The following is a 20,816-nucleotide window of genomic DNA, read 5'->3' on the forward strand; positions in this document are numbered from 1 at the left end:
GCCAAATAGCTAGAGCTGAAGTTCACCAATGTAATCTTGTTATGGAGTATTTGTTTTCAAGAAGAAAGGAGGAGAGATGGGTCTTTTATATATTTGTGCGAGGACAGGACAGCTTTGATACCAATAGGGGTTAGCGTACTTTCTTGGTTAACAGACCCCTTTAGCGCGTTTTCCCTGTGAGGAGCATAAAATTGCTGGATAACTCCTTTTTCTACCTAGGACACTGGCAGCCTTGTCCTCTTGGAAGTATTGCTCCTTATAGCATCTCCTATAATATATCAAAAGTGGAATGCCCTTTGAATAGTGAAGGGGGGGCAATGAATAAGCCATATGACTATTATTTTGATATAGAGTGGTAAGCCTCTGCAGTTCCATGGATATGGGTATATAGAAAGGTCCCGATATATACATCATTTAAGCAGCAGGTATTGGGCTGGACCGATCAAGCTTCTCAGCCTAGAGTGATCAATCCCCCAATGAAAAGCCTTTATGGGATATTGTCACCATCTTTGTGGGTGGTTGGGTCCCAGCAGACATGATGGTATTCATCGGTATGGAGAGCTCTCATGTCATCTTGAGATAGCTCAAAGTCGAAGATATCGGAGTTTTCCAGAATGCGCTTCTCCGTTGCTGACTTCGGCAGAGGAACAAAACCCTATATCAATTCAATTTTCAGTTACTATGAGCCCACGAGAACGGTAAGTAATGGATCCTTACTTTTTGTAAACTCCATCTAACTAGAACCTGAGCAGGACTTTTGTTATGCTTCTTTGCAATTTCCTGGAGTTTTGGATCATCCATCTTCTTTGCCTGTACGAGTGGACTGTACGCTTCGATGACAATGTTGCGCTTCTGAAGCCATTCAACAATATCAGAACGAGTGAGCCACGGATGCAACTCATACTGGCCCACATCAATTTTACCCCCAATGGCTTTGTTGTACTCCTCCAGCTCATCCAGGTGGTGGACTCCATAATTGGAAACTCCAATAGAGCGGACTTTCCCTTCCTTTTGAGCTTCTACCAAAGCCTTCCAAGAACCTTCACGCTTCTCTTTACCACCATACGGTGCGTGAAGAAGGACCCTAGATTCCGCGTAAGTCAAATTTCTATACGACGAAGGATGTTATTGAGAATATTACTGCTTACAGATCAAAGTAGTCCACCTTGGCCTCCTTTAGGCTGGATTCAATAGCTTCCCTAGTAGGTTCATAACCGAGCGATCTCCATGGGACTTTAGTCGTAAAGAACACCTCTGAGCGCTTCAGTCCCGATTTTCGGATAGCTTCACCGCATTCAGCTTCATTGTGATAGGCTTTTGCTGAATCAATCTATCGCGGAACAATAAAGGTCAACATCGCAGCGACGCATTGGTTCACGAGGAGATGTGATTCGTAACATACGTGCCTGTAGCCCGTCTCTAGAGCCTTTAGAACACATTTTTCGGTGATATCCGGGGGTCTTGTTATTGTCAGTATTGAAACTAATGAGAATTAAACCGAATAACCTTACGTTTGGTACACCTATTCAATGTTGTTAGTAACCACACAGTGCGAGACGGAAGTTGGCCACTTACGCCAAATCCGACGACTGGGATCTCATATCCCGAGTTCATCTTCTTGGTGGACTGAATGTTTGATCTTGCTGCCATGGTTGCTACTTTTCTTGCGTTTTGACTCAATATTCCCACAAACGATGGAGTGGATGAAATAGACATCACCATGGACAGACGGACAAGGTTAGTGGCCATTTATATATGGTGGCAGCCGGCAAAACACTATCCGAGGTACTTAACGCCCCTTTGGTGCTTGGTATTCCTTGATTCAACCAGCCAATACCTAGCGAAAGCGCTGGCGAATCTGCTACGTTAGTAACATTAAAGGGCGGCTTGACATGCAGGGATAAGATGGCGTTAAGGATATTCCCCGATCAGAGGTGGGGGAAGCCGGTACCTACATATCTGATTCCCTTCTCCTGTACAACTAAATAACCAGTCACTTGATGTTTGTAACCTGGTATGTTGGTTATGTTTACCTACTTGTCTGGCGGGAACCATAAATCTAAGCTATGACGTCACAGGCTCCTTTTGCTGCTGTGTTTGGGCTCCAAGGTAAGTAGTTAACCACCTGCGAGATAAGTTACCACATGCTTCGAGCGATCGGTCTGCCTATGCTAAAACTTCACATAATCGCTTTTTGTGGCGTTAGGTGTTGGACGATGTACTCCCGGTGCTCTACTGAGTACAAAGAGCTGGAAGTATTGCTGAAAGCCTTTCGCAGCCATGTACATATGCGTAAGGCCAAGGGCGGGCCAGTCACCAGGCACTTGGTAGCCGGTAGGTAGTCATGTGTAAGATGCGAGGCTAGAGGAAGGCAGCAAGCTTCCGTCAAATATCAGGAAATACAGCTTAATAACCCCGATTGTCTTTGTCGATCATTCTCATTAAAGCCAATTCAGCAGGCCACACCTGTAGAAACTCTTGTGCTCGCCAGAACCAGTCATCTTCACCGTATTCAAATCCCATTGGGGATGCGGCACGAAAGAACTCCCAGTAACCTGGGTACCAACCTGCATTTGCCCAGTCCACGAGTATAATATCGAAGGATCGACCACTTTGGTCATCTATGCGGTTTGGATTTTCCGCAACCAAAATATTCTTCCGTTGAACATCTCCATGCGTTAATGTAGGTCGGTGTCCTTGGAGGGCACGCGGGAGGTAAGTTCATAGAAACGGACCTTGAAGTCTGGTCGATCGCTACATCTGATCACCGCTCTATGGTTACCAATAAAGCCGGCAATAAAAGCAGCTTCACCGTAGAAAGGTCCCAGGTATCGGTTGGCGGTATCTGGGCTGTAGAATAGGTGGTCTTGTACGCCGCCACCACCCAAGTCTCCAAAGAAATCAGGCCATGGGCACTTGACTTGCTGCATATCATCAAATACTTGACGGAGTTTGATTGAGATATCAATTTTTTCAGACTCGGTTAATGATGGCCAGATTTTATCAAGCTGTATCCCAGGTGCCCGCTGCATTATTAAGAAAATCTCGCTAGAGCTCTTGAACATCGCGTACAATCGAGGAGCTGGAATCTCTGGAGCATATCGTTCCAGGTAAATCAACGCCTGGCCCTCGCTAGCGTCTACCATCCTACCAAATTTGACAACAACCGCATCATTCACTGCTACAACTTTAGAGGAGTAGCATTCCCATAAGATGTTGGGGCAAGTCCGGATCTCATCTATGGTGGGCAGAGGCAGAGGCAGAGACAAAGAATCGCTTTGGAAAGGGATAGAAACAGGTTCCCACATCGTGATGGCTACGAAGAAGCCGGCCTATTAGTCGGAGCTGCGAGGGAGGTTGTTGAAGAGTTTGTTCTTTCGCTAACTCGCTGGACTCAACTACGTAACCCGTTAGTTATGGGTGATGACTAAGAAAACCTTGTTTCTCTCCAACGTCAGATATAAAAAGGGTTTGACATTCAATACTCGAACAAAGTGGTATGTCGATGAAAAGCAATAGTAGGAGGATATATTCATCCCGAAACCAGATCCATTTATTTACTGCCTGAATATCTCTTGATACGCTCTGTTCTCCTTTTGGTTATTCATTTTATCAGGATCTGTAGGCGGATTATTCACTTATATACATGTCAGAGCCCCGCTGATCGCACAGTTACGGAACAGATCCGTCGAACTGCCATATCGCAGTCAAATATAGCTATTTAATACCCTAGGAAGAAATACCGTTACCCAGCTCTGGAACGAGCTGTTTTATCCTCCACATAGTGGCGTGCTGCTTCTCCCGGTGCATCGTATAAAACGTTGTTTGGCACCGAAGCCAAAGCACTCTCAACGCTCCAGCAGCCTGCATTTATTTATCTATTTTATTGAATACTGGCGCTTCCTTGAGGGTAAAAATGCGCCTCATTAAGCAGAACATTGAGCGTAATGGCTCAGGCTCAGTCACGCTTTATCCTGAAGAGCCAGAAGATATGGTACGGGGATAATAATTTTCCCTCTGTTTTTTCTGCATTCATTTATCTTCTCCCTTTTTACCAACTCTTGTGATCTATTTGAGAGAGGCAATGCATAGTCATGGATAGTGAAAACCACTTGCTAATTCTACCTTACCTATGTTCTTCCTCGCCGTCCAGTGGCATGCATACAACCTAATACGACCCAATGACCTCCTAAAGGCTAGTGCAATACGCCGTGTCACCACTACCTCAGCCACAGGCACAACTGCCTCATCCAGGGTGCATATGAATTTACAAATACGTGTGAAGAGCCTTGATTTTGACATCCAGAGTTCCCAGCTCCACGTATCTGGCCAGATCGTCGTGGAAACGCCATACACGAAAATTGGTCAGCACCATACCCTTGATTTGGAGCTGCAGAGAAATTTTACCCTGGAAAAGGAGGTAGAAGGCTCATCTCTTCCAGGTGATGGACCTGGAACATCTGCCGGTGGATGGGATAGTGTGGCAATTGAGATGTTAAAAGATGCCGTTGATGAAGGGGGAAAGAGAAGAGCAGAAGCTGTAGCCGTGGTTATGCAGGAAGGCCTTGCCAATATTTGTTTCATTGGGCAGTTCCAAACCGTGCTCAAGCAGAAAGTTGAGCTTACCATCCCAAGGAAGAGGCAAGGGGGTAGTGATTATGACAAAGTAAGGATAAGATATAATACCCAATTCTTTCATACATTATTAACACTACAACATAGGCTTTATCAAAATTCTATCAGCTCACCTTGGATAATCTTCTGCGGCTCATTGAATTCAACAGCGCCACAGGCTCTTCCCTTGTTACCCCAGCCTCAGGGAGTGACACATCTGCAAAACCTATCCTTCTCGCATCTCCAGGGTTTACTGCAGCCGGATTCCAAAAACATGTGCAATCAGTTGCCAACACGACCACGTCATCTTTAAAGCCTCTTCTACAAAGCCTGATTGTTGTGCATTCGTCATCAGGACACATTCATTCCCTTAATGAAGTCCTGCAGTCCCCTGCCGTTCAAACAAGGTTATCTAATACAAAATACGCCCGTGAGACAGCACTGATGGATACATTTTACACCCACCTGCGGAAAGACACGAACAAGGCTACCTACGGCCCTAGCGAGGTGGAATCGGCAGTTGATCAGGGAGCAGTAGGAAGAGGAGGAGGTGTTTTGTTGATTTCCAATAGATTATTCAGAGCCCCAAATGTGCGTGAGAGGCAGCGGTGGGTGTCCCTAGTAGACCGAGTACGGGACGTAGAGGGTGGAGAAGTTCGCGTTTTGAGCTCTGACCATGAAAGCGGAAGGAGGTTAGATGGGCTTGGGGGTGTTGCGGCGATTCTTACATTTCCTATTGAAGACCATGATGAAGAGCACGATGAAGATGATTGAGATAATGGGAAACACATATCAGGTAACGTAACTACCCGGAATACATCCCAACGATATACTCCCAAGCTGGGCATTGGAAGATAGTAAACACGATAAGCCTCCGAGCTTCCCTGGCCATATTTCATTCCCGGCCCCAGCTGTTGGGTTTTTCGTTCGCTGCGTGATATGTTCTATGACAATGCAGGGTAGTCCCTGTAATTTCCCTCAAGCAAGAGCTGCAGCATTGAGATGCAATTAATCCGTGCCCCTTGACCACTTAAATCTTTATAAGCAACCGACACTCCCCTGACATTAGAGGCGAGGCACGAGGAGTATTTCCTTAAATGTTTAGTCGTACATTATCAGGAAGGATAATGGAGCATTTCGTTACGGAAAAGGCAACAGCCGTGTTTATAAGGGATGGCCAAACCATCCAAAAGGCATTCATCGCTAGGTAATCATCGACATTCCAGGCAGGGACATAACGTTGGATACTTGCAGGGATAAGAGGCAGATTATAAAGGAATTTAAGGGGAAGAAGATTTTCCTAGGAGAATAGGGGCTTGGAGCATAAATTAAAAGCGGACACTTGTGAACATATTCATTGGTAGGTTTCGAGTGGGAGAACCCTGACATCAGAGTTTATCTTCGAACACTCCACCGATATTTTCTCAACGTACCTGTATACACATAGGAAAAATGTAAATGCATGCCCGAGGAATATAAAATGATACATAGACATAGAACAATCTTTCCCAAAACGTAAACCAAGAGACCAGAGACCAGATAAACATAGAAATAACAAAGGGGACAGTGAAAATAAGTATTAACCGATATACCCAAGTCATTAGCCCGTAATATCAAGAGTATACTCCGTATTTATGTAGATAGGTGTGTGCCGCCCGCCAATGATAGTGAATAAGGGAGAAAAAATAAAGAAAAATTCTGAGTTCAAAGATATGCCGGGGTATCAAGAATGATGGAAGGCCTGTATAAAGCCATATAAAAAAGATGGGGGGGTTGAAAAATAGGTATGGATGTGCAGGTTGTGTGAGTTGACGATTGTAAGACTCTTTCATGAACGCCGTCTGAAAGGATAGCCCGTTGATGAGAAGGATATTAGTTACTGGGTTCGAGAACGCTTCGAGTAAATTTCTTCGTCATCGTCTTCGGCCTCAGCTTCTTGTTCTTCGCCTGATTCGTGCTCTTCCACATCTCTGGGACTGGTCTCTAGAGCCCGACTATGCGTTTGAAGTAATTCCCATTTTTGCTCACATTGAGAAGGAGTCCACCTCTTTGTAGCGCCAAAATCTTGTACCTATAAAGATAGCCAGTTAGACAACTTAGCTTCTCTGCGATAATCCATTCTATCACAGACCTTCTGTGAGATGATCTCGAATTTTTCAGTCTCCCAGTACGAATGAGCATTCTGAAGGGCTCGAATCTGAGAGAATATTAGTCCACCTGCTGTTTGTGACGAGGGAGAGGGGACAAGAGGAGTTGGAATAGGTACTAGATATCAATGTGTCAATGGGAAACAGGTGCACGTACTCACATCATCCTCAGACCACCCTTTCATCGCACGTTGCCATCGACGTGTTATTCGCATTTGAAGACGGGAGGCGGTATAGTTAGAATTGTAACGATAGTTTACTTGAGAAACGACCTCCTTCCACGGAAGTCCATCGTTCCTAAGATTTATAGCATAATCTGTTTCTTCTTCCAACTGAGTCGATCTTCTGCGAGTGCGTCGGCGTCGCTTAGGGTTGCGCTGAGGCTGTTCTTCCTGACAGATTTGTCTCTCCTGTTCTAACTGCCGGAGTCCCACTGGATTAGGGGCAATGGAGACTGGAGTAGGTCTCATAAGGACAGGTGTATGCGCTGGAGTGTGTGATGGCGCTCTAGACGCTCTCATATGTCCTCTTTCCCTTTCATAGTCAGTCGACTCATGCTCTGTTACGTTGCCCATCATAGGTCTATGAAATGGATCATATGAAGGTATGCCAGGCTGCACGTAGTTCAGCGCAGATGTTCCAGTGATTCCCAGTCCATGTTGCATTCCACTAGCTCCCATGGGAGGGTATCGTGGATCTTGATGCGGCTGAGGGCATGGACTATGTCGGGGATCAAGAAGGACACTGTCTGAGAGGCTGATTGGGGTGAGCATGGGTTGGTTTGCGTGTGAGTTTGACACATATGGATGGGAACTCGGTGTGTATGTCTAGTAGCAGTGAGTCAGTATTGAAAGAGCGGCACTGTAATGAGTGAGCGATAGGAGTCGCCCGCGTCCGTACCGTGCCGGGAGTAACCCATTCCTGGTTTTCAAGTATATTAGACATTTGGCCTTGAAAAGGTGATTCTTCCCAGGAGCTAGTAATATGGTCGGCTGACATGAGGGGCGCTATCAGCGGGCACTGAGGAAGTCGTATAAGGCAGAGTCTGACTGGTGATCTCTGCACTAGAGGAGGTATTGAAATATAGAAGAGATAGGTTTCCGATTAAGATGTGTAAATAAGATGTAAGGGGCAGGAGAGTAAGTAATGAGGCACCTTGTGATAGGCAGTTGAGCTTGAAGTTGAAAGAGTATTGTCCGAGTCCAACGTGGGAGTCTGGGTAGCTATATAAATGTTGCCGTCTTCTGAAGAACTGTGGACAACAGAGGCATATAGCTTGTTCAGTCAACGAGTAACGGGGAGCCAACTCTAGCGGGCCAGAAATATAGGCAAATCAGGAGCACAGACGATGCAACGAACGCTCCCGCATCCAAGATTTTCAAAATAATAATCTGAGGTCATCGTCCTTTTCTTCTTCTTCTTTTTTTCAAATATCTCTTTCTCATATACTTACTGCTTCTCCAGAGCGGGAACAAGAGAATAGAAAATTAAAGGTCCACATGCTGATATGACTGTGCCACTTCAGCCAGAGAAGGGCGACATGGTAGATCCGTTATGAAAAAATAAAAAAAAATGAAAAAAAAAAAAAAAAAAAAGAAGGTAGGGAAGGAAGAAGAATGAAAATTAAAAAGGCTGCATCTAAGCGCCGGCTTTTGGCCATCTTCAAGGGGGTGGGTTTGATCCATAGAGGGAGGTAGAATCAAGATGGCCCCCATTCGGCCTCAAGAGTCTGGGATGCGATTTTAGGCAACTGGCAGGGGGAGGTAAGTACCTCTGAGCTGCGCCTAAAACCCAGGCAGAGGCCATGAGCGGCCTGATTATTACCGTCCGTAACGGTTTGAGGCAGACCGTGGTTGTTGATGTCGATGCGGAGAGCAACGCCTCATCCTCTTCCTCCCCCTCTCCCCAGAAATGATATTCCAGCCAAAAGACACTAACGCGGGAATAAAGACAACCGGGGGGGGAGGGATGTTGCTCAAGAGGACCTTAGTAACATCCGACTCAGCGAAGGGGACATTTTTTTTTAGCGCAAGAAGGTTAAAGGAACTCGTTAAGAGAGCAAGACAGAGAGAGTGGGAGCAGAGAAAAAAAGAAAGGAAAGAAGAAAAAAGGAAAGGGGAAAAAATTCCCTCTTCCCCTGGCCTCGCAGCAGCGATTTCCGGCCGGCAAGGCTTGTCAAGTCAGGCCCGTGAGGAAGAGAAAGCAGACAGGGCAAAGCAACCTCGATCGTTGAGGCAGGCGACTGACAGGGAGTATCGACATCCATCCTATCACCGCTCAAGCCACTCGTCCCAGGCGGATGGAACCGAATCATAGCTGGCCCCTGTACGCAAAAAGAAACCATAGAAAGGCAAACCGTCTTTTGTGTTTTTAAGTTTTGCTGCCCTTCTATCCGAACTGTGTTGTATGTATTATCCCACTAAAGCGAGCATCTCAAGGGATGAGCAGCGGCGAACAATAATGTTAATGATGGCTATGGCCATGGCCGATATAGACGAGCCGTGATGCTCCGCAGACATATTACCGGCATATGCCCTTTCTGTGCAGGGGGCCACATATATTAATAACGCCCAGTCAGAATCGGTAGGTGAAAAGGGGCAAACCCTGCGGCGTAGGGCAGTATCCCCATGGGATGGGGTGAATGAGCCGGTGGCTCTGTACAGAGCTGCTCAAGGGATGGCGTGTCTGCTCTCCCTTTTCCTGCTTCCTCAGTTCCTGTCTCTTTTTTGCCGGGTTCTCTCTAGCTGTACGTAGTAACTAGTTGATCGAGCATGCATCCACCTGGGATATGCACGTCTAGTTCGGGGTTCGTACAAAACGAAAGGGTCGTCGATATTGTTCCGAAGCTGTGCCACTCCACTTTGAGGAGCCTTGGGGGCCTTTGCAAGTCCAATACGGAATGTGTACGGACCGAACGTATATATTTACTGATCTTCTTCAATTCACGTAAAAGTAAAGCATGAAAAAAAGAAAAGAGAAGAAGAGAGAAGCGAAAAAAAAAAAAAAAAAAAAACCTCTTTCCTTTTCCCCTCATGGGTTTTACTTTTTCACCGAGTCAGTAAGACTTCCGGAACAAGAAGTAAAAAAGGCCGCTGGAGGAGATTTGTACCCACAGCATCGAAAAGCGTTCGATATGAAAGAGATGGAGATGGCGTATATGCGAGAGAGGATCATTTTGCAGGTGGAGAGAGGGCTTCGAAGGAACTAGCGCGGATAATAACTAACCTATTAACTATTCAACAACCTTCTGTCTCTCACTGTTTCTCCACGGATGTTGGGTGCGGAGGGTGTATAGGGTTAGCATCCGTAGTATACAGTCTGTGGTTGCCTAGTCTCTAGCAAGGGCGGAATTGATGATCCAAAATGATCCGGACAGCATGATAGGGGATCTGCCATGCCTCTATGGGCCTTATTGGTCAAGGAAACCCTTTTTGGGGGGGCCGTTCTCTTTTCAATGAACCTCCGCGTGGCCGTTTTCGTGGCTAGCCGCCGGGCTTATTTCCCAACCAGGATGCGGCTATTGGTGACTCGCACTAAGAAAGGGAGCCTTAGGTTAGACCACGTATACATGGCGATGAACGCTATGTACGTGTTACTCCATACGTACGTAGTACTACGTAAATGGTGGGATGACGATGAGGCTAATGGAGGGGGGAGAGAGGCAGCCGTCATACGTTAGGGGGTCACTTTTCTGTCCAAGGAGATTGGCGAGCCTTTGAACGACAGCCAGGGTGGTTGTACCGAGAAGCTTGGCGGCAGTGGAGAGAAACGGTCGACGAAGGGGCCAGGGGAGAGACCAGAGAAGGACCAATAATAGTGTAAGAGTAAGATGAACGGTAGATGAACGATTATGGGGGAAGAAGATGGAGAAGACGGAGCAGACTGCCAGGGGAGGAGGAGAGACCATCGAGAGACAAGAGATAGATAGCGTGTGGATGTTGTCTTGTGTGCATGGATACAGCAAATGGTTTGTGGGGGTTGATAACTAGCACTCAAGTTTCAGTTCCTGATGGGCTCCGCCAAAGCTCGAGATGGGCCGTCCGTCCGTTCCCTGAGGAGGCTCTGGGCATGTCCATGTCCATACAGAGTACGAGACAAGGAGAATAATGGCCCAGCAGAGAACCAGCCGAGGAAGCTGCGGGATAACTAGCTGTGGTTACAGAGAGCTCCGCCAGCCAGCTCGACTCGTCAGCTGCGAGTCCTTAGCAAGGACGATAAGAGCAAGCTGATCAAACCATCCAGCAACCAGGAGAAACAGATGGCTCCATTGGCTAACTGGTTATGCATGAAGGGGGCCGTTAGCTACCTTCGATCAGGACATCAATAACGAAAATCAGGTCCTACACATACAGTCACGGACACACGAAGGACACATACGCTGGCACAGGTACACGCACAGGCACAGGCACAGGCACAGGCAGAGGCACTCACCTCGCTAACTAGCTAGCTGCTCCATCCAAGCCCACTCGCGGGGAGGGGAGCATCCGGCCAGCCACGGAAGGATGATCGTCGTGCACAACCCGACTGGTTCACAGCATGGGCATAAGAGGCACACAAGAGGCTAGCCAGCGAGGTATGGGGCGGCGAGGGAGTCGCTGAGTGGCCGCGAGAGGGCTGGCCGGTGAGGTTCGCGATATAGGGGGCTGGCGCTTAACGGGCGAAGCTGAGTGGAAGAGCGTCCAGGGGGAAAAGGGGAAGAGGGGGGGGGGGTCCGCCGGCAACGCGATATCACGTGATCGACATGACGCCGGCGGGAGGAGATGCGAGATGCGAGATGCCAGCTAGCTCGAGACAGCGCAGGCACAGCGGCTGGGGGGCCAGGGACGGGGAGGCAGCTGGATGGAGGGCCCAGGCAGCAGAGCGCGGGTGAACTACCCTGGATCCTGGCTCGTGAGACAGGCAGCAGGGGCAGAGGCAGCGAGGGAGCGAGGAAAAGAGTCCCCCAACGCCCGAGTCAGGCAGATGATACGCCGATTTCGCGTCGCCCGGCCGAGCTGGCTGCCTCGCTGCCAGGTCAGACAGCGAAGGCCGGAGCAAACGAGCCATTCTAGAAAGGTTCGATAGTTACGTCGAGAGAACAGCTGCTGCTGGCTGGATTGCATGCGTGGCGGCGGATTGGCCGGCTGAGATCGTACAGTTGCCATGCTGCGCCGCATCGAGGACAGCCATGGCTAGGTCTACCCCCTCCTCCTCCTCCTCCTCCTCCTCCTCCTCCTCCTCCTCTTCTTCTTCGTCTCCCTGGCTAGTTACCACCGGTTACTATACTCTGCTCCGCCAACATATCTTCCGCTTTGCCCCGTTCACGCTAATATTGGAGCTCTAGGCCGTCGATTACCTATTGCTCTCCAGCCAGTTCTAGGCGGGAAGTTGACTGGCTGCCTGAAGATGGAGAATTAAAAAGCTTTGACCGGTTCATAGAAATGGAGGATTAACTATCGTTGTATCCTACCCCGGATATTAACACGTTTAATATACCAAACAAGAGAGTGTCCTTACATGTTGTATGGGGCAGCAGTCCTCTTCCCTCCCCATAATGGATGGGTATATTTTTATCCTCAGCCAACAGGTTATTGCTGTCCAATCTACCCTTTCACCGTCCCTGCAGAATGAAAATTGAAGTAGCCAGTGTTTATTTTAATTTTCATTCTTTTTTTTTTTTTTTTTTTTCCTATTGATTTTCAATTTGCATTTCCAACGGCGCAATGGGTTGTTTCCTGTTGGGTGTCTCCTCCTGAAGAAATACTTTAGTGATTGCAGTGAGACCATGATCTTCTGCCAACACATTGGTATTTGGCAACTTCTCACAATCCAGTTCTATCTGGGGGCCGTCGCTATCAACCTCTTGGGCAACAGTCCGCTTTGCACAGGTGGTTTTCTAGGATATCTCATTTTGGACGTGGCAGTTCTCGAGAGAGGTGGGGAAAGAAGATTAAAGCAAAACAACTGGACTGTTTGCCTAAAACTGTTGGCATGCATACATGTGGTGTATTTTTATCATGTATAAGCCCCGTTAGCCGCTGTCTCATGAGAGAACCCACCTCTTAGGCAACCACATCAGCCTGCCACATGGCCGGGAAGCCGCATTTTCTCTCCGAAAAACTTGAGCTCCATATCTCCTTGCTGACACAGTTGAGCATGGACGTTTCGGCTGCTGAGGCTCATATCTCAGAACTGAGAGGCCGCCAGTGAGCGAAACAAATATGCAGTGTGACTCGATCTGCTTTCCCCTCTGCCATTTCCATCTCAAGCCGAGATGCCATGATAAGCGGCCGCCTAACAGGCCATAACGACGGAGCAAGTTTGCCTCCCTGCTCTTGTTCCCTTCGCATGGTCTGAAGTTTGACCGCGCAGTACAGTTACCTGCAAGATAATGTAACAGCAAACCATTAGATCGGTTTCTGTATAATTATCTTCAATTCCTTGAGAGGTTAAACCGTTGATTTGGGAAAGGCTGAACGTGTAGTGCTGTCATTCGAGGGAAGAAAAAAAAAAAAAAAAAGATTAACTGGGCTGTGCTGGACGAGCCTCAACTCCCTACTAATTATAGGTACTGGACAACCCTGAATGCATGTTCCAAAGCCCATCCCGAGTTGTCTCTCAAGAAAGTTAAGCTCCATAACGACAAGACAGAGGCATGGGCTGATGCATCATCCTACTGCGAGGAATGTGTTCTCTATCTACCTGCTGTCTGGGCTGGGAATGTTGCTAATCCAAGATCTTATGATATGCATCCCGGAATAGGGTGATAACGCTCTCAGACACCCTCTGTGCAAATGAACCTCGAAAGTCTATTGCTACCTAGAGATGTAGCTGCGCCTGGTTTTCTTTTTCTCGCTCTCTTCTTTCTTCTGCTCCGATGATCACTATTGCTCACGAGGAAGGCTTTCGGGCAGTCCTAGTGCAAGAATGCTCGACAGAACAGGCGGTGTTGACTGGGGTTGGGAATACTGGGTACCGAGTCGCTCTATCCAATCTCCATTCTGGGGACGCTAATGTGCTGATGTGATGATAGGAGCGACGACCGCGACGGCCCTGCATGGCCTGAATTCCGTATGTGCATTGCCCTCAGCGACATGGATACATGCGATTGACCCTGAAACCCCAAGTAGTGGCGGGGGGTTGTACAACAGGTTTCCTCAAAACATGCGGACAGTCCGACAGACTGGCCGACAACAATAATGGCCCAAAGAATGCGAGCCGATGAAACCTACTAAAGCTCGGTTAAAGAGTCCAAGCCTGGGACCCTCTCGTGCTCTCCCTTTTTTGCATCTTGACGGACATTCATCCTTTTTCTCTCACCCGAAGGCGTTGATCATCTCTGACCCTGCCTCTTTCCCACCCACATTCCACAACGTCGGGTTTTTACAATAAAGGGTCTGCTGCTGCTGATGTTGTGAGAGAGTTTGGGGTCCGTTTCCATTGCCTCGGGAACAGTTTGCTGCAAGAGAAACCAAATGTGACCCATGTTTAAGGGGAGGAGCTGAATTGATATTGGGCCTGACTGGACCGTATTGTATCCCCATCTTCAAGGCAAAGGGGAAGGAGATGGTCGAGGGTCCAAACCCGACAGCTTGGGTATGATGCCTAACATGCAGTGCAGTATTACCTGCTTTGTCACCCTTAACGAGGGAGAACGAACGAGCAGGCCGATATCTTAGAATTTGAGTGACCTCTTGACACTTTTCGACCCCCAAAACTTAAGTTGCCAGCATGCAGGTTGACGCCTGGACGATGTTATCGCTCTTTTCTTGACCCTTTAGCACCACCACCGGCTGTCGATATCGCGATGAACCGAAAGTTAAAAGAGAAAGAAGAAAGGGGACTTTCATCAAGAAACATATTCTCTGGTTCCCTGGCTCTGAGGCGGAGTCTTCGAATCCGTCCCAGAGCAACAAAGAATGGAATCTCAAAAGAAAAAAAAAGACATGGCTTCGAGTGTGAATCGCATGCAACTTAGTCCGTTCTTAGGCCCCCGCCAAGTGAGATATTTATCACCTAATAATTGAGCTAGTGAACCTGCACCCCTGGCCTTTTCCCCCGGCATAGCGAGTAGCAGGCAGCATCGTGGCCGTTTTTGGTGCTGGGCAGGCGTGTTGTGCATGTGTCGCTCCTCAATTCCAGCAAGAAGGCCACGAGCAGCTCCTTACACTATCATTAATAATGGAAATGAGCATAAAGCTCCTACATCAGTCCGGATCCTTGAGCGCCAGCTTCGTGTACGTGTGGTGTGGTCGGTATACTACTCCGTCCTCCTCCATTATCCTCTCTATGCAACTGGAGTAACTTTTATAGTTATACGTCAGATCTCAGATCTATGACTGTATTTCCTTATTTATCCGTGTGTACAGACACAGTGTGCTCAGTCAGCTCCCTGCAGTATCATGCTGGCCTCCAACGTGTTGATAACTGAATAACCCCAGCCTGTGGATTGATGTGACGCAGGCTTGATTCTCAGCCCCATCTGCACTTCGTGAACCCGGCGGCTAGCCAACCCGAATCACACCGAACCCCCTTATACGGTGAACCATCTGTGCTAGGTATGCTTCTAGGGCTTCGGTACCAGAAGGTACGAGGGCGATCAACTCCTATCTCCACGAACGAGCTAACTAGTTAAGATGCTTGACTTTTAAATCCCGCTCGCCGCAAAGTATCCCTCCAGCCCTTGTGGAAAGCTACACACGAGAAAAGTACCTATCTACGGGCTTCTCCGTCGGGAAATACATTGCTGTCACCGCATTAGCTTTACATGGCTCTCTGCTCGGGCAGTGGTCAATCCAGTCTTCTGGTAAAGCATGCCCGGGGGGGGCTGTTACTATCCCCGATGGCGGGAGGAATTAGTTAGCTAGTCCTCTTCGCTTCCTTCTTTTTACTCGACACTCGCTTGACCAACTAACTAGCTAGTCAGGCCAGTCAGTAATAATAATCCCCCCCATACGACGGATTTGAACATGCATCTGTCACCTCATGCATGCGCATGCATGTTGCGTTGCGTAGGGCCAGGATAGTGACGTACTTACTCTCCACAGATTGGCTGACAACAAGCACTCAGCACGCGTTCCGGGAAATTAATATATATATGTGGGAGTCGACTAATTAACTAGTAGTTCATTCCCATAGCACCATCCATGGCTCTGGAAATCATCTGGTGGGCTTTTTTGGTCCGCCCTATTCTTTCTTCGGAAGGTGTATGGCTAGTCGCAAGATATCAACCTTCTTGCAGCACGGAGTCCTCCCCCCCTGGTCCACAGATCATCAGGAACCGCATGGCTAGCCGTTACAAGAGAAGTACAATCCACTAAGCCATGCGAAAGGTTTGCTTTGGCCTCTTTCTCTGTTTTCAATACTCGCGGAAGGCCTTGTTTCCGGCAGAATCAATCCTGTATTTGTATACAATTTATGCCTGGCGGCCGTGCTGTTTCGCTCCTCAATGGAATTTATGCAGCCCAGCCGAATTATCCGGCTTGTATAACTACAAGACAAGGCTGTAACCTGAAGTGTGGATGTATGTACGGAGTATAGTAGCAGGATTTCGAGCAGTCAGTCTATAAAGGATGAAAGAATGATCCGCGCACCTGCGGGCAAAATTCTTGAAACGAGATTAATATAATTCCAAATTGAACTGCACATCTTTTATATTACTATGTATACAATGTTTTTTCTCCTTAGAGGGGCCAGCAGAGCGAGAAACACAATAGGAAAAAAGAAACATATGCAAGATACATGGTGGGAGAGCATATATATATATATTTTGAAGTAAACATGATAGAATGAGCAGGAGTGTACGTCAACTTGTGATCATTAAGCTCATCAACGTAAGATAAATGGAGAAATGAGGAGGAAAAGTACTAAAGCTCGCAGATGAAGGGTATATTTAAAGAATATGCAGTGTATCCAGCCACCAGTAGGGTTATCCTGAAAAATATATATAGAAAAAGCGAGAAAATGGCGAAGGGAAAAACACCGCAGCGGAACTTCACATCACAGGCCTGCTCTTAATCCCTCGAGGAGCCCATACTTCTCTTTCAACATTCAGAAGTGAAGAGACGGCACATTTTCGCACGCTTTGAGTAAATTGCTGAACACCTGGTTCTGTAACTCGAGGTTGTGGTGGTTCGTCGGCTGCACGGCGGAGATCACTTGTGCATTGCCCTGCTAGCGGGTGAGACCCACGACGATAAACATCTCTAAGGAGACCCCTTGAGGTAATTAAGGGGCCCGGACCTGGTCCCGGGCTAGGGCTGGGTGTGGGTAAGGGGATCGATCGGATTGGTGGTAAAGTTATATCGTGAGATGGATCAGATATATTAGGCTGTGGTAATGCGGCTTGGAAAGGATGATTTGCAACAGCGCTGGTGGTAGAAAGGGGCGGGAATGAGTATCTATGGGTGTATGGTATATTCGACGTGGTAGTGTCGATATTGACATGGAATCGATGGTTTGGTGGGGACGGGTGCCTGTCGTGTGCTGTGCTAGCATGGGCCATGGGTTGTTTGTTGGGGTCTGGACCAGTTGATGATAGCTCCATCGGATACGAAAGCGACGGCAATCGCTGTTGAGAGAAAGCCGGAGAAGAGAGCGGGAAGTAACTGGGAACTGGTTCGTGGCGTGGAGATGGAGTCCTTGTGTGTGAAGGGGTAGAGTAATCACGCCTTGCATCCTCAACAGGGTACTGTGTTGAGTCCAGGCTGAGTGAGGAAGATCGTGACTTTGTGCTTCGCCTCCGAAGGTTACCTGATGACATTTGGTGATAGTGCAAGCGACAAGCCAGCTCGGTCTTGCACAGATGGGCTGCAATGCGTTTGTATGGGGTTTTCATCATACGGGCACGGTAAAGGTAGGCATCCTGATCATGAATATTAACATATGTTCAAATCACCGACCTCTTACTCTCATCCACTCATACCTCTTCTTCAGTCCATGCGCGTCCACCGCAAGAAGGCAATGATTTGCTCTGTTTTTCAATTCCACACCTCGTTGCTCTAAGGCATGGAGGTTTATATTCAGTCATAAAGGATGGTGGTGACGGCGGTCCATCAGTATAGATCTGTCGGTCCATCTTCTGCGGCTCTTGAACGGGTATGATATGATTGATTAAACAGGTGAATGTCGCCGAATTATGATGACAACCAGTGCAATACTGCCGAGAGAGCTAGCCAATATATTTTTGAAGTTTGTGAAGAATCGTGGTTCATAAAGCTGTTCTTCAGGCATCAGAAAGTGACGCCCGGGTGGAAGCCAAGTTGGGAATTTGTATATCTACCCGCGGATAAAACACACTACCTTGTAGTGAACAAGGAGGAAAAAAAGGTTATAGAGAGAAATATCTCTCTTCTGTCTCCACAAACAAAGAGATGAGAGGGATGGTGAAAAGCAGCCGGATGAAGGCCCGTATTTATCAAGTAATGAAGTAAAGGGAGCAGAGTAAACAAAATATTATCCTCTCGAGATAGGGAAGATAGCAGGCTGGATTTCCCCTCTGAGCCACACAACAGTGAACGAAAGTCTGCGGAGTGACCTAGCGGTTGAGGACTCGGCTATGCGCAACGGATGTATTATAGATTGTTTGCGGTGAATGGATAGGAAACAGGTTGGGATTCCAGTTCGTGACTGTTGTAAACAGCTTAAGTTGTTGTAAATGAAAAATGCTGCAGGTCTGGGGATGAAATATGATATTAGTGGTAGATGACATAGCAGCTTCCTCCAAATATGTCTTGCATGACTTGCAGGCCTTGCCTTAGCATACCGTGCCTTGCCACGGCGGAGAAGGCATGGTTATGTAACAGGTTTGTAGCACACTGCGGAGTAGGGAGGAGTACGTTTGGGCACGATCTCATTTCATTTTCCATCCCTCATCCTGATAGTTATACCATGACAAAGGCATGCACACCATGACATACGTACGGAGTATGAAGGAGTAAATGCTGCTCCTACACGCAGCATCAATCTGCCGCGACGTACAGAGTAAGTGTAGGCACTCTTTTTTCCCACTTACTCCGCCTGTCCAAGGAACCCGCCCAGCAGGCCCGTAGGAACAGTTGTGATAGCTCTGCGGCCCCCTTCCCCCGTCCAACGGCTAATATGGAAAGGAAGAGCCAGGGTTATGGAATGGAAGTGGAGGGAGAGAAGAAAACATGATAGAAAAAAATAGACGGAGAGAGGAAAAAAAAAAAAAATACCCAAAAAGGTATTTTTGGCAACTGATCTACGCCCGTTTCATGATTTGCCATGGGTTTATGTCGCTGCATTGCCACGGGTACAGATCAGATGGCGGCGTGGTGATGCTTCAGAACCAGAACCAACAAGTGCAGGGAGCCAGCATGAACCACTTGACGCCGTGGATATGTCGGTTAAGAAAGCAGCAGGGCTGAGCAAGCACTGTACAGCAGTTAGACATATGCATGTTCGATGTGCCAAGGTGGACAAAAAGAGTGGATAGTTTCAGCCAGATTGACGTAATTATAACAGTTCGCTTGATGGAGACCGATGAAGCTTGAGCAGCGGAGGTTTTTTTTTATTTTTTATTTTTTTTTATTTTATTTTTCCTTTTCCTTTCTTTTGTTTTCTGGAAACTGCAGCTTTGATAGGAAGGCTAGGAATTAGTCTGGTTGAGCTTTTATATGTTGCTTGCATAGCATACTCCGTATGTATATTTGAGACAGTATATCTTTTTTCAGTAAGAAAGCGGTCTGCAGGTATTCAGAGCGGTTAGTTAGCCTGCTCCGAAGTTAGTAATAATATCGATCTTATAATACCATCACATCTCAGGAGGACGATGCTGTTTATCAGCGGCAGGCCGATACGTACTCCGTTCCTCACCCCTCTATCTCCTCCCATCGAATAAAAGGAAAGAGAAAGCAGGGCTAAACGGTTGCAGGAGAACCAGTTGAAACAGCTCTTGGCCAACTCAACAGGCCGACCGCATGGAGCAAACCGCTTCACCTGCTTCACCTGCTTCATCTGCTTCATCTGCTGCGTCTGCTGCTTCTGATGCTGCGATGTTGTCTATATGAAACGACGCGCGAACGCCAAAAATAGAAGAAAAAGGGCAGGTAAGCAGCTGAGTCAGCGGATCACGGGACACCTGAAACAAACAAACCCAAAAAAGGTACTGATGAGTCATCATATGGTCAAAGCTTCAAGGGGCTCTTTGATTACATAATATGTTTAATCATCTTGCTTGGCATCAGGCTTGGCAGGTTTATCCCTCAGGGGCTGCGGAAGCGCCATGGAGAAACGAGTATATATTTCGGCAGCAAGATGAGAGAAACATTCAATTCGAAACCCGGAGTTCGGATCCTCGGATCCCCTTGGGTTCGTTTTGTGTCAAGCGGAGTTTGCTTCGATCCCCGTGTGACAGCACAGAACGGTTGAGAGACTCCCGGCCGTCATGGCCATAACTACCGTTTTCTGAGGTGATATCAGGCCCTAATTGTATGCGGAGTAGTCTGGTCTACAAATAAATCCTGGGGAAGAAGATGAATGAGATAAAGGGTACGGAGTAGATGTATGCAATGCGGTTCGCGATGACGGTGCGGACTTGCATTTTCCTTACATCCGCAGGGCTCGCGGGTACTGCTGGTGATGCGGAGGCTTACGAGGCCAAATGGATATAATCGGGTTTGATAATGGATGGAACCGTCTCAACTCCTGTTGGTGATCTAAGGACGCAGATGGTTCGCTGCATTGACCAAGCGGCCCGGTAGGTGCGGCCTCGCTAGCTATAGTGTCTTGAAAAGGTTGTTCTCTCTGAACTAAGCGGCGGTAGTCCAGTCTCCCGTTGTGTTTCTTTCCCCCATTCTTTTGCATTCCATGCAGTCATAGAGGGCCGTTCTTGTTTCATTATGTGGAATCCATTACGGAAGATATCCACTGTAAAATAACAAGCGGCCGCTTATTGATGCCAACCGACTGCCCAACTAATGCTGTGAGGCAGGGCCATGGAGAGGATTCACTATACATGGTTGGTGATATCACATCTGACAGCCCCTTAGAGAAGCCATAGACTCTGCGGCATTACCGCCAATTCTATAGCCCGTTAGCACATTCAGCTTGCAT

At 47.7% G+C, this 20,816-nt stretch overlaps 5 protein-coding genes across 5 annotated transcripts; 1 reads left to right on the top strand and 4 right to left on the bottom strand.

Annotated features, from left to right (window-relative positions):
* Nucleotides 1-487: 487 nt before the first annotated feature.
* On the bottom strand, nt 488-1,749 carry ARB_04476 (aldehyde reductase, putative; the record flags this gene model as incomplete). Its single annotated transcript, XM_003017548.1, has 4 exons — nt 488-655; nt 718-1,084; nt 1,149-1,320; nt 1,512-1,749. 4 exons carry the CDS (start codon nt 1,747-1,749, stop codon nt 488-490), a joined length of 945 nt encoding a protein of 314 aa, XP_003017594.1.
* A 657-nt stretch (nt 1,750-2,406) lies between these two features.
* ARB_04477 (uncharacterized protein) lies at nt 2,407-3,308 on the bottom strand (the record flags this gene model as incomplete). The annotated part of the gene is made up of 2 exons (XM_003017549.1): nt 2,407-2,621; nt 2,783-3,308. The coding sequence occupies 2 exons, from the start codon at nt 3,306-3,308 to the stop codon at nt 2,407-2,409; spliced, it is 741 nt and encodes a 246-aa protein (XP_003017595.1).
* Nucleotides 3,309-4,132: 824 nt separating this feature from the next.
* ARB_04478 (uncharacterized protein) lies at nt 4,133-5,388 on the top strand (the record flags this gene model as incomplete). Its single annotated transcript, XM_003017550.1, has 2 exons — nt 4,133-4,666; nt 4,723-5,388. 2 exons carry the CDS (start codon nt 4,133-4,135, stop codon nt 5,386-5,388), a joined length of 1,200 nt encoding a protein of 399 aa, XP_003017596.1.
* Nucleotides 5,389-6,490: 1,102 nt separating this feature from the next.
* On the bottom strand, nt 6,491-7,534 carry ARB_04479 (uncharacterized protein; the record flags this gene model as incomplete). Its single annotated transcript, XM_003017551.1, has 3 exons — nt 6,491-6,685; nt 6,746-6,879; nt 6,919-7,534. The coding sequence occupies 3 exons, from the start codon at nt 7,532-7,534 to the stop codon at nt 6,491-6,493; spliced, it is 945 nt and encodes a 314-aa protein (XP_003017597.1).
* A 9,200-nt stretch (nt 7,535-16,734) lies between these two features.
* ARB_04480 (uncharacterized protein) lies at nt 16,735-17,817 on the bottom strand (the record flags this gene model as incomplete). Its single annotated transcript, XM_003017552.1, has 2 exons — nt 16,735-17,604; nt 17,665-17,817. The coding sequence occupies 2 exons, from the start codon at nt 17,815-17,817 to the stop codon at nt 16,735-16,737; spliced, it is 1,023 nt and encodes a 340-aa protein (XP_003017598.1).
* Between the last annotated feature and the right edge of the window lie 2,999 nt (nt 17,818-20,816).

This window comes from Trichophyton benhamiae, assembly GCF_000151125.1.
Source record: "Trichophyton benhamiae CBS 112371 chromosome Unknown contig01293.0, whole genome shotgun sequence".
In the NCBI taxonomy this organism is placed as follows: domain Eukaryota; kingdom Fungi; phylum Ascomycota; class Eurotiomycetes; order Onygenales; family Arthrodermataceae; genus Trichophyton; species Trichophyton benhamiae.